Source organism: Ogataea haglerorum (assembly GCF_019207285.1).
Source record: "Ogataea haglerorum isolate 81-453-3 chromosome Unknown 81-453-3_NODE_5_length_632335_cov_97.011461, whole genome shotgun sequence".
Classification (NCBI taxonomy): Eukaryota; Fungi; Ascomycota; class Pichiomycetes; order Pichiales; family Pichiaceae; genus Ogataea; species Ogataea haglerorum.
The window spans coordinates 83,061-96,973 of record NW_025065155.1 but is presented as its reverse complement, the minus strand read 5'-3'; the positions used below and the strand labels follow the sequence as shown (position 1 = coordinate 96,973).

Below are 13,913 nucleotides of genomic sequence, written 5' to 3'. Positions count from 1 at the left end.
GATTTTTCTTGCTTTATCAAAAAGGTCTCGGGAGAAAAAAGACATCCAGTATCTTTTGTTTACCCAACTAGTCTTTCCATATAATATTTGTTATATCTGGGACACAGGAACAAGTTTAGAACCGGTTATAATAAACGGTAAGTGTGCAATGCAGCAGTTTGTGCAGTCGGACCTTCGTTTTCAATGGGCAGGATCAACAGAGGACGTGGACTGGCAGGAATAAAATTAGGTGCGACGTGTCAGGCCGCGCCAAGATCGACACCGGGTCCTCGCGTTATATGAATTGGGACCTCTAGAGGATATCTACATGATTGAAATATAGAAAGTGGAATATATAAAGATGTTTCAGGCGCCACTACAGCTTTCCAGCTTATTGTCCAATTTGATTCGTTGTCACTTTTTTCGCCCGCGAGCCGCAGGGGCCAGAAAAATTTAATACCGGGCAGTCAGCCCCCCTTCAAGGTTCGCGACCCCCCAGCTGTGTCTCCGTGGCGTTCGAATCTGGAATTTTTTCACTGACCCAAAACCGATAACAGTCCGTTGCCACAAACACAAATAGCACTACTAACGCGTGAAGATGGGTTTGTCTATTTCGAAGTTGCTCCAGGGCCTATTTGGTCGCAAAGAAATGAGAATCTTGATGGTGGGTCTCGATGCTGCCGGAAAAACCACCATTCTATATAAGTTGAAATTGGGCGAGATTGTCACCACAATTCCAACCATTGGTTTTAATGTCGAAACCGTGGAGTACAAGAACATTTCCTTCACCGTCTGGGACGTTGGTGGACAGGATAAAATCAGACCATTGTGGAGACACTACTTCCAGAACACACAGGGTATCATCTTCGTTGTCGACTCCAACGACAGAGACCGTATCTCTGAGGCCAGAGAGGAACTGCAAAGAATGCTGAACGAGGACGAGCTGAGAGATGCATTGTTATTGGTTTTCGCAAACAAACAAGACTTACCAAACGCCATGAATGCTGCTGAGATCACAGAGAAATTGGGTCTGCAATCCATCAGACCAAGACCATGGTTTATCCAAGCCACTTGCGCCACCTCCGGTGACGGTCTGTACGAGGGTCTCGAGTGGCTGTCTACTAACTTGAAAAATGGTAACTAAATGATTTAGACTGAGGCTGCAAGTGATACAGACTGCTCCGTGAACTCTGTCTCGAATCCATTGGTTCACCAAGTAAGTTTCTGTTCTCAATCTAAATTGTGTATTCTTCTTACTAATCTTACCAATCAAGCTCTGTATAATCCGCGATGGTAAGCCTGTGTCCTTGCCGTCTCCGTATATCCCTAATCATGAGCAGATCGCCTCTTGCGGTGTCTATCTGATTACATAAGCACCTGAGATCTCTACTAGACAATTTCGCAGTCACAAATTTTTCTCTGTCAACAGTTCTGCGTGTCAGTTACTCCCCGGCCGGGATTTTTCCCACTCACCACAAATCTCCACCGGGGCCACCACGCGGCCTGCATGCAACTAGGACCTTGAAAAATTTTACAAACGTTTTTCAAGTTTGTCTTAAAGCATTAAATAAACGAAATGGTATGTGACCAACAACAGGAATCATAGCCACGGGAGACACTTCGCTGGTGACAGGTGTCAAGCTGGCCAGGTCAAGCACGAATTCTGTCTGGTTTTGTTTGCACGCATTGAAGAGTCCCCTTGTCTGATGAGACATTCGCAAATACTAACCCCTTAGGCCGGTGTCAAAGCTTACGAACTTAGATCCAAGTCCAAGGAACAACTGCAGGAGCAGCTGGTGGAGTACAAGAAGGAGCTGGCCCAGTTGAAGGTCCAAAAGTTGACCAGACCATCTCTCCCAAGAATCCACACCGTCAGAAAGAATATTGCCAGAGTTCTCACTGTGATCAACTTGCAACAAAGAGCCTCCGTCAGGGAATTCTACAAGGGCAAGAAGTACATTCCAAAGGACCTCAGACCAAAGAAGACCAGAGCTCTGAGAAGAGCCCTCACCAAGTACGAGAAGACTCTGAAGACCGACAAGGCTAGAAAGCAGTCTATTGCCTACCCAGCCAAGAAGTTCGCTGTCAAGGCTTAAACGAGTCGATGTTGTTGGGTGTGGTAATGTATATCTTTGATAATCTCATATAGCAAAGAATCTGCAAAAGTACGTTGTAGACTTCTCTCAACCTCCTTGCACCGCTCGGAATCTTCACCAAATGGTGGCAAACAAAAAAATTACTAGTTTCAAGCTCGAGGTCTAGTAATGAGTGATCCGGAAGAGGTACGTGACTTTCTTGTCCAAAATTGCTGTTCATGCTAACTTTTCAGATTCGTGCCAAGCGATTGGCCAGGCTTGCGGCCTTATCAAACGAACCGTCGCAGCCAAAACCGAAGAAAATTGCCAGTCCAGTGACTCCCGACCCTGTCGCGCCATCTGTCGCGAAACCTTCAGACAAGTCGGCGTCCAGCACTCGCGAGCCTTCGGTCGGCGGGTCTTGCTCGCCAGACAGGAGACAAACGGAGTCGATCGAGGACTGGATCAACACGAAACTCGAGTTTATTCTACAGGCCACATTGTCCAAGCAAAAAGCCTTGAAGTTTACATTTCTTGAATCGCTGACTCAGGAGATGCAAAAGTTCAACTTGGACTCGATCGATAGCGTTCTGCTGGATATTCTGACCGAAAGGGGAATTGATTCCACTAAATACGAAACTCCGTTTGAGTACCTGGCCGATTGTTGGAGTAAGGCCAAAAGTGTCCGCAGATTGATTAAAAACGACGAGCCGAACAAAGAGACAAAGATACACCTTATCGACGAAGTAATCAGGCTGACTTCAAGCTACTCACTCCTATTGTTCCAGGTCCCGGATATGTATGTTGACGAAGTCAAGCTGGAAGTGATTGCTCGCCAACTGTGGTCTTCCATCAACAAGTACGATACTTTCCTAATGGACATCATATCCAGATCGATCGACAATGACAGCGTTCTAGACTTTCTCAATGTTTTCCTTCCGCATCTGTCTCAGCAGCTGTTGGGTCTTAACTACTCCACAGACACCGATTACTCCAAAATCTTGACGGTTTATCAGATATTAGTCTCTAACAAGACGATTGCCTCACAGCTCTACTTAGTGGACGGATTCCATCCAGAAGGTCTCAAGGCCAACGAGTTTGAGCTGAAGACAGTCCTTGGGCCTGTGCTAAGAGTTTCAGCTTTACTACCCGAGGTTGCAATTTCCAATTATCCAGAAGGACTCACCAAAACTCAAATCAAGAATATTCACGAATCTCTTCACAGTGAGCAGCTAGTTCTGATCAATAGGCTATTTGGAATTTGCGACAAGATCGTGAGATCCGGAGAAGCATGTCGTACAGCGTTTCTCAAACTATTAGGAGAGATCGTTAATAAGAACCATCTGAGGAGAGGAGAGCACGCCAATCCGAAGAAACTAGCGTCGGACTCTTTTATGTTTTGCATCACCATGGTTCTAGTCAAGCTTTCGCAACCGTTTCTGTCTGATGGTATCAAGATCGACAAGATATCAATGGACTATCTAAGTCGCCGCAACAAACTTTTGGACTTGAAGGAGGAAACCAAGATTAATTCCACTATTCAAGAATATGAGGAACACTACCCTGAAGATAGTCTCTCCGACGAACCCCTAAACTTTATATCTGAGTGCTTCTTTTTGATGCTGAGCTATCTGCACTACGGTTTTGGCGGTATGATTATCAACTCGGAAAGGCTTTCCAACCACGTCAAACAACTTACACAGGAACTCGCAAAATTGGAGGAAATGCTTCAAAAAACCTCTACTGATAACGCAAACCCGTTAGCCAAGATGCTTGCTGATACCAGACTCAAGCCTTTGAAAACAGAGCTTCAAAAACTAAAGTCGATGAAACTGTCCATTGACATGTGCTCTTTGAACAGGGAGTTGCAGCTTGAGATTTTCGATGTGATCAACGGAGCAATCAAGTTCTTTATCAGGCTTATTGAGCCTACTCACAGCTATCCAAGCATCACACTGAAAATACCATTCAATATGTTTGATGACGATGTCGACAAGTTCGACGACGTCGAGTATCTGAGAAGCATTGCTCCCGTGCCATTCAAGTATTACCCTGAAATATTTATCGAGGGCATCGTGAATTACTGCCATTATATTGCGAAATTTAGCAACAATCCAATGCTGCAGAACGAAAAACAGCTAAATCAATTCATAGAGTTTGCTATAATCATCCTCAGATGTCCAGAACTGGTCAACAACCCACATTTGAAGGCCAGGCTTACAGAGGTTCTTTTCTTTGGCTCTTTGCCTATGGCCAACAACATGGATGGATACATGATCCATATCTTCAACAACAACGATCTGGTTAAAGAAAATCTGCTGATATCTCTGCTAGATTTCTATGTGATGGTCGAAAAAACGGGCGCGTCTTCCCAGTTCTACGACAAGTTCAATGCCAGATGTCACATTTCGATGATTCTAGAGCAATTGTGGAAGTTTGATTTCTACAGAGCTGATTTGAGACGCATCTCGAAGAACCAGAAGTTCTTTGTGCGCCTCATTGCACGTATGCTCAACGACACAACGTATTTGCTAGACGAGTCCTTGAACCACCTACACACGATAGGAACGTGCCAGCGGGAGATAGCATCGCGCAAAAAGGGGAATCCACCCGCCACAGAAGAAAGCGATGAGGATCTGAACAAGAAGCTGCAGGAAAGTGAGAGGATGGCCAAGTCACTGGTGCAGCTTTCCAACAAGACAATTCAATTGTTCGATTTGTTCACGAAGGAGATTCCCTCGGCTTTTTACATTGTCGAAATTGTGGACAGACTCGCTGGTATGCTAAACTACAACCTGGTTGCCCTTGTTGGGCCAAGATGCAACGAGTTGAGGGTGCAGGATCCCGAAACATACCACTTCAATCCTTCAGAGCTGCTGCTACACATTTGCTCGATTTTCATCAATCTCTCTGACGGACAGGAGTTTGTGGAGGCTGTTGCCAGAGACTCGAGGTCGTTTAGTCCTGCATGTTTCAAGCGTGCGATCCAGATTCTCAACAAGGTGGGCAAGATCGACGTCGAATTTAGTGCGAAGCTGAACAGCTTCGTCGAGAAAGCCGAGAAGGTGAAGGTTGAGGACGAGGAGGAAGAGCTGGAACTGGGCGAAATTCCGGACGAATTCCTCGATCCGCTCATGTTTACCTTGATGAAGGACCCCGTGAAGCTTCCGCAGTCCAAGGTGAGCATGGACCGGTCTGTTCTCAAGGCGCATTTAATGAATGATCCAACAGATCCGTTCAATCGCACGCCGCTGAAGCTGGAAGACGTGGCTGAGGATACAGAGCTGAAAAGCAAAATTGAGCAATTTATCAAAGAGCGCCGTCAGAGCAGAGACAGCCAGGGCGATGTGAAGATGGAATAATCGGTGCGGAGTGATTCCAGGTGCACTTTTGGGGCTTTTTTCTCTGGTGACAAATTCGGGCCCAAAAAAATTAGGCTACCTTAATTATCACTAAGCATTAGCGTAGCTGGCGGCGCACAAGGCGAGCGGCCGAGAGGAGCTGCCAGCGCAAAAGAAACTGCGCACGCAGCGCTCGGGTGCTGAAAGGAGCGTATGTATGGAGTATCTGTACGGGGAATAATGTCGGGTAATCTAGCGTCACAACAAAACCTGTCGCGTGTTTTTAGCGGGGGACAAGAGCGCAGGAAAAAATTAAGACAGGAAAAGAAAACAAAGTACCACTACTGATTTCTTCCTGGGGACTGGGATACAAACGTCTGCGAACCAGACAGAATTGGGACGGAACAGCTGGAATTTCAGAGACATTGGAACTGGGCTCACGAAAGATAAAGTCATCGATAGCATCACCCAAATATATGATCAGGATGGCTGAGGACCAATCGGAACTAACTTCGTCCTCGGCGTCAACTCTCAAGAAGTCTTTCAGCCCAATAGAATTGAAGGCGTCCACTCCTCAAGGAATCATCAAAGAGCTGTCTGACGCCTACGACGTACCGGAGATACTTGTAAGGTCACTGTTCAACATGAATGGCAGAAACAATCAATCCAACCTCAACGACCGCAAGTTCATCATCAACCTGGAATCTGAGATCATCGAGTTCATAGTAAAGCCCAACGTCGATTCGTGGAAAATGACCCCGCTGAATTCCTACTACAGGTTACTGACTCATAAATTAGCCGAGTACTATAATTTAGGGCACATATTGTCGAACGACGGCTATTCGATGGTTTTGTTCAAGATCAATACGTCACTGGTGAACGCAGACGACGAAACAAAGAAATCGGCTGCATTCGACGATGAGGGCAACATCAAGCCGCTAGATTTCAGAAATATCAAATTCGACCCGATGGAGAAACTCGACAGGATAAGAGTCTCGGAAATTTTCGAGAACTACAAATCGCACTTCAGCTCGAGTCTGGAACGTGAACAGGAAGATGAGCAGCCTGTTTCTGGCAAAAATGGTAGAGCCCCCAAAAAGAACGGCAAAGATGAAGGCCACCAAAATGGTAGCTCGGGCTACAGCAAAAACGGCAACGGGCATCATCTGGAAGACGACAAATCGTCCGGAAAACAAAGAAATAGGGTGGATCACGGCAATATGGATGGGTCCAATGGGTTTGTTGATGGGGAGTCCGACACAAGGCCTCGCGGCAATAGAAAGAAATATCAGCATCCACCAATGCCTGAGTACGGCTACTATCACCCATTTGTTCCGTATAATTATTTGTACGGGCCACCGCCTCAGATGATAGGACAACCTATGGAGTCTACTCCCGTCAACATGAAGAGCGCATCGCCCTCCGAGGGGCAGGGGCATTCGCCTAACCCTTCTTCGGGAATGCCACCGTACCCTTATATCTACGCTATGCCAACTCCACCGGAAGCACCCATCGCCCCAATTCCACCATCCCAGGTGCCTGCTGAAAGTTCGCCCAATTCCGCGTCATCGACACCTCTCTCCGCTTCTGCCTCCATGCCTCCTGTCCAGATGGTGCCTTCGTATCAATATTACTATCCGCCTCCGCATCCGGGCTTGTATTACCAGATGGGGCCGGGCAGCAACGGTGGACGGTATTCCAATGGAAGAAACAAGTACTCTGACAACAACAACGGGTATTACAGGTCGTCTCAAAATGGCGAGAAGAAAAGCCACAAAAAATGGAGCAACGGGGGTGACAAATGAGAATTCGAGCTCGACTGCATCACATCGACTAATGTATATGATCTAACATGACGATATCATGTGAGTCTGTATTACAATTTAGATTGGTTTTTCGTCGCCCTGTCGAGAGCTATGTCGCACATGGCGTCGAAGGCCTCTTTGATTTCGGCGTCCATATCGTTTCTGGCAATGCGCTCGTTCATGATTTTCATTATCTCGTCTCTTGACCTTCCGTTCACAAACACAACAAATCGGAGTCCTGGGAAGGTAGCTTCGTAGCGGTCATTAAGCTCCACCAGTTTCTGTGCAAGTTCAGGGTCTGCATTTAGTTGAGCCTGTTCTGAGGATGAGTGCGAGGACAGTTTTGCCTTCGCGTCCTTAGGCGGGCCCAATCTTGGATGTGAAGCGACTATGTCGTCGATTGTTGGCTCTAGACTTCGGTCATTAATGTACTCGAGATATAGTCTATTCAGTTGATCTCTGCACGCCTCAATCAAATGGCTGTATGTGGAGAAGGAACGTCCAAACACTGTTGGAATCAGAATATCTGCCAGCGTGTCACACGGCTCAAACAGCGTGTCCAAAACATTTCGCTGTGTTTTAAGATCTGATTGGCACAAGATGTGACAAGGCGGTAACGACATTATGCTCGAACTTAAAAAAAACGTCCAGAATTTTTAGATCTACAGGAATCTGCCAAACTTCTCCAAATATTGTTTTATTTATAAAACATGTCAGACACTGAATTGGTTCCTGAAGAGATTCCTGGCTTCAAAGTTGGCCAGAAAAAGTCTCTCCAAGAGTATGCGCAGTTGGACGCTAATGATGAGTCGCTCAACAAGTGGAAGCGGTCGCTTGGCCTGAATACAGGAGAGTTGTTACCTGTCAAGGAAGGCGATAAGAGAACAGTGGTGATTCTCTCGATGACTCTCAATATTAGAGGCGAGCCTCCTGTCGTTGTCGAGCTGGAGGACGTTAAAGATCCAAAGGTCTCTTTCAAAATCAAGGAAAAAAGCATTTACCAGCTGGTGATCAAGTTTCGGATTCAGGGTGAGATTATCACGGGTTTAAGGTACCTTCAAGCTGTTAAGAAGACAGGAATCACGGTGGACAAGCTGGATGAGCCACTCGGATCATTTGCTCCATGTACAGTTGACAAACCTTATTACGAAAAGGTGTTTGACGAGGTTGAAGCTCCAAGCGGACTACTGGCAAGAGGCTCTTACAATGCCGTGTCCAAATTCATAGACGACGACAAAACCGTACACCTGACTATTCCATGGAGCTTCCAAATTGTGAAATAATCACGTAATGAAATATGATAATGAATGTTGGTGATACAAATAAACCAATTTAGTAACTGTAATGGTTAGAGCACGTCATAGGAAATAGTCTGGAGTTTTTCTGGTCACGGTAGGCTCACCAGGGCGAACGGATGGATCGTATTGCAAAAAGTCTCTGTTGTGGTTTTCGTCAACTTCCATAATTGCAGCCTGGTTTCCACATCTATAGCAGTAGTTTGGTGCAGAAAATATGGTAACCACCAAATCCTGATGTGACCAGCTGTAACCTTCCATCACCAGTTGATGAGCTCTAGCAATAAGCGAAAGCCCGTTCGTGTGGTTGAATTGTTCGGATATGTCCTGACCAAAAGTGAAACCAGCACCTCTAGGAGAAATTCCCCATCCTCCTCTATCGTCAGGGTCAGACCACAACAGATCGCACATAGGTCCCTCGTGCGGAACCTCTTGAATTCTGTTGAGTTCCCTGACCTGATCGATCGACTCGATCATTGGCGACAAGCCACCGTGTAAACAGAAAATGGAGTTGTCAACCAATGCGGTGATCGGGAAATAATCGAATAGGTCGGTGAACATCTTCCAAACATTAGCGGAACCATATTTTCTAAAGCATTCGTCATAAAATCCATAAACCTGTGTAATTTGCCTCGACTCGTGATTTCCTCTAAGAATAGTAATTCTTCTTGGGTACCTAACTTTCATAGCCACCAAATAGCTGACCGTCTCAACTGAGTAATACCCTCTATCAACATAGTCCCCCATAAACAAGTAGTTTGTATCTGGGCAAGGGCCTCCAATCTTAAACAGTTCCATCAAATCATGGAACTGTCCGTGAATATCTCCACAAATGGTGACTGGTACCTGAACCGGTTGAACGTTCTCCTCACTCTTCACAACCTCAACAGCCATCGCACAAAGCTGTTTGACAGACTCTTCACTCAATGGTTTACATTGGCTCAGTTGTTCTATCCAGCCATCCAGCATGTTTCTCTGGGTGGTTGGGTCGGTCGTGTTTATCGGGAATTGAGAAAGTGACGCTTCCTTTCCTGTGGCCTCTGGTTGTGTTTGCTCGACGGCATCTTCCATCTGTATATCCGAATCCAAATCCATTGTGAACTATCGTATGTTTATCAGTAGGAGTGAATTTCCAGTTTTGAGAGCGTGCCAAATAATGTGCTGTCAAATGGCTTTTATGTAATAGCGTTTGTTACTTTTCTAAGAATATGTATTATCCAAAACTCTGCAATATTATATTGAATAGATCAATTGAACATCACCTCTTCTGTTTAAATCGAAAGGTGTTTTGTCCCAAACCCATGAAAAAGTGTTGCTGTGAGTTGTGCACGACGCCTCCCCTAAGAAAAAAAGGGCAGAGGATATTTATTTTACCTTCCTTTCATATTCACACTAGTTTATGGACCCCAGTTCTGGCTCTCTCTGGAGTACCTATAGAATTGAAGATTCCCCCACGCATAAGCCGCCATACTCTTTGGATCCTGCCGAGGTGATTCCTACTCTTAGGTCAAAAGTTATACGTCGACAATCAAATCGAATTTTCCCTTCCTCTCACTGGCTGATCGAAATGATGGAGGACAGATTAGTGCGCTGGAGACCTACTTCGAGCCAGAACAATGTCTCATTGGCATTGGATGGAAACCACCCATATCAGAAAGAAAATTTGGCTAAAAGACAAATTGTTGAACCAACAAAAGATACAGCGCCAGAGAATGACAGCGTTAGAAACGGCACCCTAATATTTGATAGTGGACAACCAGAACAGCTTTTGGGATCTACCACCCTTCGCTGGATCCAAGACCTAAATAGCTCTTTTGACCTCGACGATATGACGTCTGATTTTCAGTACTCGAATTCCTTTAGATGCATGGGGACTACCACAGTCATTTTCGGACGTCATCCAAATGAAGACGTGAGGACAGTAACGGCATCCCCGTTAGATGTCGACCGACATATGTCTGAATTGACTAAGGGGCGGACTACAAATCGTGCAGATGGACCTCAATCTCGATTTACCCAATACGAGTCGCCAGACCAAGACCCCTGGTTTTCTTGGCTTTTCGGCTGTTACTAGTCGACGTTGGATCCAGTTTCAAGTATATTAACGGACACACTAAATATAAACAATGGAAAGACTTTCAATGCATATCCAGATGCTGGAGAATCACATATATCGAATGGTCGAAGAGACAACCTTAATTACGACTTCGAGACGGTCACCGGTTCAGCCATTGCTCCTGCCATTCTCCGCCCGCCAATTTACTTATTTGGATCTAGCTCTGACCTTCCGTCTCTTTCTCTTAAGTCTTCTAACTCTCTTCTTTCTCCACTTAGCTCTCATCCTGGGATAATAACTTTTGGTATAAAAAAACTAATGCTGAAAGGTTTTATATTTATAGTGGACCAGCCTCGCCGACGTAGTCGTGTGCTCTCGAATAATGAACCCGCAAGCTTCGATATTTTTTTTTCCCAGAAGTTCGAAGCTCACTTTCTAAAACAACCCTCCGCTCCGGTCACGTGCAAAGATCATAAATATATAGTATTAGTTATACGGATCTAGTCTCTAGAGCGCTCAAGGCCTTCCCGGCTCAGCCTTTTGCGTTCCTGATACAACGCGACATGCAGATTGGGCTCAAACTTCTCAATTCCAAAAGCCTTGCAAATGTTGGTAATAGAGCCTTCATCGAGAAGTAGCTTTTCTTTCAAATCTCCCTTCTTTATGTGTTCAAGCACACTGATTCTTGTACTCTCATCTTTGGACTCAATGAAAAGATCGTGTGCGTCTTGTAAACCAATCATCTGAAGATGATGCTCTTCGCCGCCTTTCAGGTCCAACAAAAAACGTAGATGCTTCACCCCATTCAATGCCGTCAAATGACAGTACGATCGATAAGCAAGGTAAAATCCAGGAACGTTGGGTATCACTGGTATCAATGCAAAAGGAATGGTTAGCGGCAGCAATAAGAGATTCACAAACAAGTACTTTTTATGGTACTCGTGACCTTTTTGGATCTCTGATCGAAGCTCCTTAGTGATTTGCTCGCTAGAGAGCAATAACGACGGGTAGTATAAAGGGATTTGCTCTAATTCCTCGGGAGAAATGTCTAATTGGGTCACCAGTCCTGGATGCACTTTGCGATCCTGGTCCGATGTCCTTTCTGTCTTCTCGTCTGGTTTCTGGTAATCTTTAAGATATCTAGTGATTTTGGTTTGCGACGGTATGGATCTGAAGCACGTCTCCATCCACGGTATTTCGTTCAGAAGGCGATGTATAACAGAAACAATTGATTTGTTGAATCTGTTTTCGGACCTCTCGAGTTTATGCCATGCTTTCGCCGCCCAATTGACTAGTTTTGTGTCCAGCCCTTCCTTGCCATCAGGGAGAACCTTAGGAGTATACTGGCAGAAGAAGAATGATTTCTTGGTCGTGATAGGTAAACAGACAATATAAATCGGATGAGCTTGAACCTCCGATCTGATGCGTTCCACTAGTGAATGGTATGGTCTAAAAGAACGAATTCCAATATATACCGTCCTGGTGTTACGTATCAATGTCGTCATGATACTTGGTACCTCAGGAGAGCTTTCGAATAGGTAACGGAGCTCAATAAACTTGGTTGACTATTCTGAGGTGGATAAATAATTAGAGATTGCTACCATCAATTGTCTGATTATGTAAGCGTGGTTGCAACGTCAGCATATCGTGAGCCTCCTGGCGAGTAGCATGGAGGTGTCCTTTTTGTCTTGTCCACTGATGCGTGTGAACCAGTGGGATTGCCATGATGCTACGAGTTTCAGACAATCCTCTAAGAGTTTAGTTGAGGGACCAGGCACGTTTTAAAATCTGAAGTTTATTAAAGTTATGGAATGACAGCTTTCAGTACGAATTCAACCGGTTGAACTTTCTGCCAAACCTTTCACCAAATAGAAACAGTGAGCTTTGAGCAGCTGGCATCTGTCAGCACGTCTTCTCTATCTGCTATTGACTTTCCGTGATGGAACTCAGCGCATCACAAATGTCATTGTCGCGGTGTAAGGATGGCTATATAATTCCTGGCTCCACTTCAAGAATTTGTGCTTAAACTTAGTTGGAGAGGACATTCCAACGGCAAGCTAAACGGTTGATTTACTGAGCCAGAGACGGACCTCAAGAGGAGCGATCCAAAGGTTATCACTATGACTGATAATCACCCCGCCCCTAGCTCTGGATCAGGTGTAAACTCAAACACTATGTCGAGCGGTCTAAATAACGGTCCGGACATCTTTCAGAAAACCCCTAAACACTACCAACATAAAATCCAGCCAGTTCCGCCGTACGTTCTGGACGGTGTTGAGCGAGGCCAGATTCCGCTTGAGCCAAAGCCCAATGAGAATTGCTACAGCCCTACTTACTGGAGTCGTTTTATTTCTACTTTCAAAAACATTGACGCCTATGCTCCGGATCAGTTCGACCAGTCAGGCGCCGAGTCCATTCTGGATAGCTACAAATTGGACCAAGATTGGAGAGGCGAGGAGAAGTTACAGCGCATGTACAACGGCCCACCGCATTCCGCACTCCATGACAGAGACATGAATGGAAACAATTCAGGACCATACCAGAAAACCAAATATAGATCGAAGGCTGGCTACTGGATTTCCGAGAACAAGAAAGACTGGAAGCCTCGACTGAATGACATCTTGATATACAACTCGTACATCCCGCTTTTTTTCAGAATTTTTACCCTATTTCTTTCGTGTGTTGCTTTGGGGCTGGCCGCTCGCATATTCGTTTTGAATAACCACCTAGATACCACCGACCACGTTTCGCAGCAACCGAGTACAATAATGGCAATTGTTGTGCAGTCCGTGGCCATCATGTACCTGTTCTATATCAGCTACGATGAGTTCACATCTCAGCCGCTCGGACTCAGGGATCCGCAAGCTAAATTGAGACTGATTATGTGCGAGCTGGTATTTGTGATATTTTCCTCTGCTAACCTGGCTCTCAGCTTCAACTCTCTTTATGATTCCCGATGGGTGTGCACCGCCAACCACCCGGTTGTGAGTAACCGCAACTTGCTATCGTCGATGTGCAGTCGCCAACGAACTCTAGCCGCATTTCTCTTTATCATCCTGGTCGTTTGGTGTATAATGTTTACAATCAGCATCGTCAGAGTGGTGCAAATGGTCAACAGAAATGACCAAAGACTTTCTTAGCATAATATATACCGCATCAAAAGTTCGCAGCTACGTTTTTTAGTATGGCTATTTTTTTACCCTTACACGCGAGTTCTTTTTTCAACTTGGAAAAACATTTGTGGCAAACAACAAAGGGGACAAGTGAAAAACGGTAGCTTTATCGTGACCATAATAACGTACGCCACCTTGTCAACTTTCTGCTTAGCGACCTATTGTAATATCGATTGATTTGTGCTCACG

At 45.3% G+C, this 13,913-nt stretch overlaps 10 protein-coding genes across 10 annotated transcripts; 7 read left to right on the top strand and 3 right to left on the bottom strand.

Moving 5' to 3' along the window:
- Positions 1-577: 577 nt before the first annotated feature.
- Positions 578-1,123, top strand: KL911_001998 (uncharacterized protein; the record flags this gene model as incomplete). The annotated part of the gene is made up of 1 exon (XM_043197017.1): positions 578-1,123. One exon carries the CDS (start codon positions 578-580, stop codon positions 1,121-1,123), a length of 546 nt encoding a protein of 181 aa, XP_043055003.1.
- A 188-nt stretch (positions 1,124-1,311) lies between these two features.
- On the top strand, positions 1,312-2,075 carry KL911_001997 (uncharacterized protein; the record flags this gene model as incomplete). Its single annotated transcript, XM_043197016.1, has 2 exons — positions 1,312-1,332; positions 1,716-2,075. 2 exons carry the CDS (start codon positions 1,312-1,314, stop codon positions 2,073-2,075), a joined length of 381 nt encoding a protein of 126 aa, XP_043055002.1.
- A 218-nt stretch (positions 2,076-2,293) lies between these two features.
- KL911_001996 (uncharacterized protein) lies at positions 2,294-5,416 on the top strand (the record flags this gene model as incomplete). The annotated part of the gene is made up of 1 exon (XM_043197015.1): positions 2,294-5,416. One exon carries the CDS (start codon positions 2,294-2,296, stop codon positions 5,414-5,416), a length of 3,123 nt encoding a protein of 1,040 aa, XP_043055001.1.
- Positions 5,417-5,871: 455 nt separating this feature from the next.
- KL911_001995 (uncharacterized protein) lies at positions 5,872-7,200 on the top strand (the record flags this gene model as incomplete). The annotated part of the gene is made up of 1 exon (XM_043197014.1): positions 5,872-7,200. The coding sequence occupies one exon, from the start codon at positions 5,872-5,874 to the stop codon at positions 7,198-7,200; it is 1,329 nt and encodes a 442-aa protein (XP_043055000.1).
- Positions 7,201-7,271: 71 nt separating this feature from the next.
- KL911_001994 (uncharacterized protein) lies at positions 7,272-7,823 on the bottom strand (the record flags this gene model as incomplete). The annotated part of the gene is made up of 1 exon (XM_043197013.1): positions 7,272-7,823. One exon carries the CDS (start codon positions 7,821-7,823, stop codon positions 7,272-7,274), a length of 552 nt encoding a protein of 183 aa, XP_043054999.1.
- Positions 7,824-7,910: 87 nt separating this feature from the next.
- On the top strand, positions 7,911-8,483 carry KL911_001993 (uncharacterized protein; the record flags this gene model as incomplete). The annotated part of the gene is made up of 1 exon (XM_043197012.1): positions 7,911-8,483. One exon carries the CDS (start codon positions 7,911-7,913, stop codon positions 8,481-8,483), a length of 573 nt encoding a protein of 190 aa, XP_043054998.1.
- Positions 8,484-8,558: 75 nt separating this feature from the next.
- Positions 8,559-9,590, bottom strand: KL911_001992 (uncharacterized protein; the record flags this gene model as incomplete). The annotated part of the gene is made up of 1 exon (XM_043197011.1): positions 8,559-9,590. One exon carries the CDS (start codon positions 9,588-9,590, stop codon positions 8,559-8,561), a length of 1,032 nt encoding a protein of 343 aa, XP_043054997.1.
- A 304-nt stretch (positions 9,591-9,894) lies between these two features.
- Positions 9,895-10,569, top strand: KL911_001991 (uncharacterized protein; the record flags this gene model as incomplete). The annotated part of the gene is made up of 1 exon (XM_043197010.1): positions 9,895-10,569. The coding sequence occupies one exon, from the start codon at positions 9,895-9,897 to the stop codon at positions 10,567-10,569; it is 675 nt and encodes a 224-aa protein (XP_043054996.1).
- Positions 10,570-11,051: 482 nt separating this feature from the next.
- On the bottom strand, positions 11,052-12,056 carry KL911_001990 (uncharacterized protein; the record flags this gene model as incomplete). Its single annotated transcript, XM_043197009.1, has 1 exon — positions 11,052-12,056. One exon carries the CDS (start codon positions 12,054-12,056, stop codon positions 11,052-11,054), a length of 1,005 nt encoding a protein of 334 aa, XP_043054995.1.
- A 615-nt stretch (positions 12,057-12,671) lies between these two features.
- Positions 12,672-13,691, top strand: KL911_001989 (uncharacterized protein; the record flags this gene model as incomplete). The annotated part of the gene is made up of 1 exon (XM_043197007.1): positions 12,672-13,691. One exon carries the CDS (start codon positions 12,672-12,674, stop codon positions 13,689-13,691), a length of 1,020 nt encoding a protein of 339 aa, XP_043054994.1.
- Between the last annotated feature and the right edge of the window lie 222 nt (positions 13,692-13,913).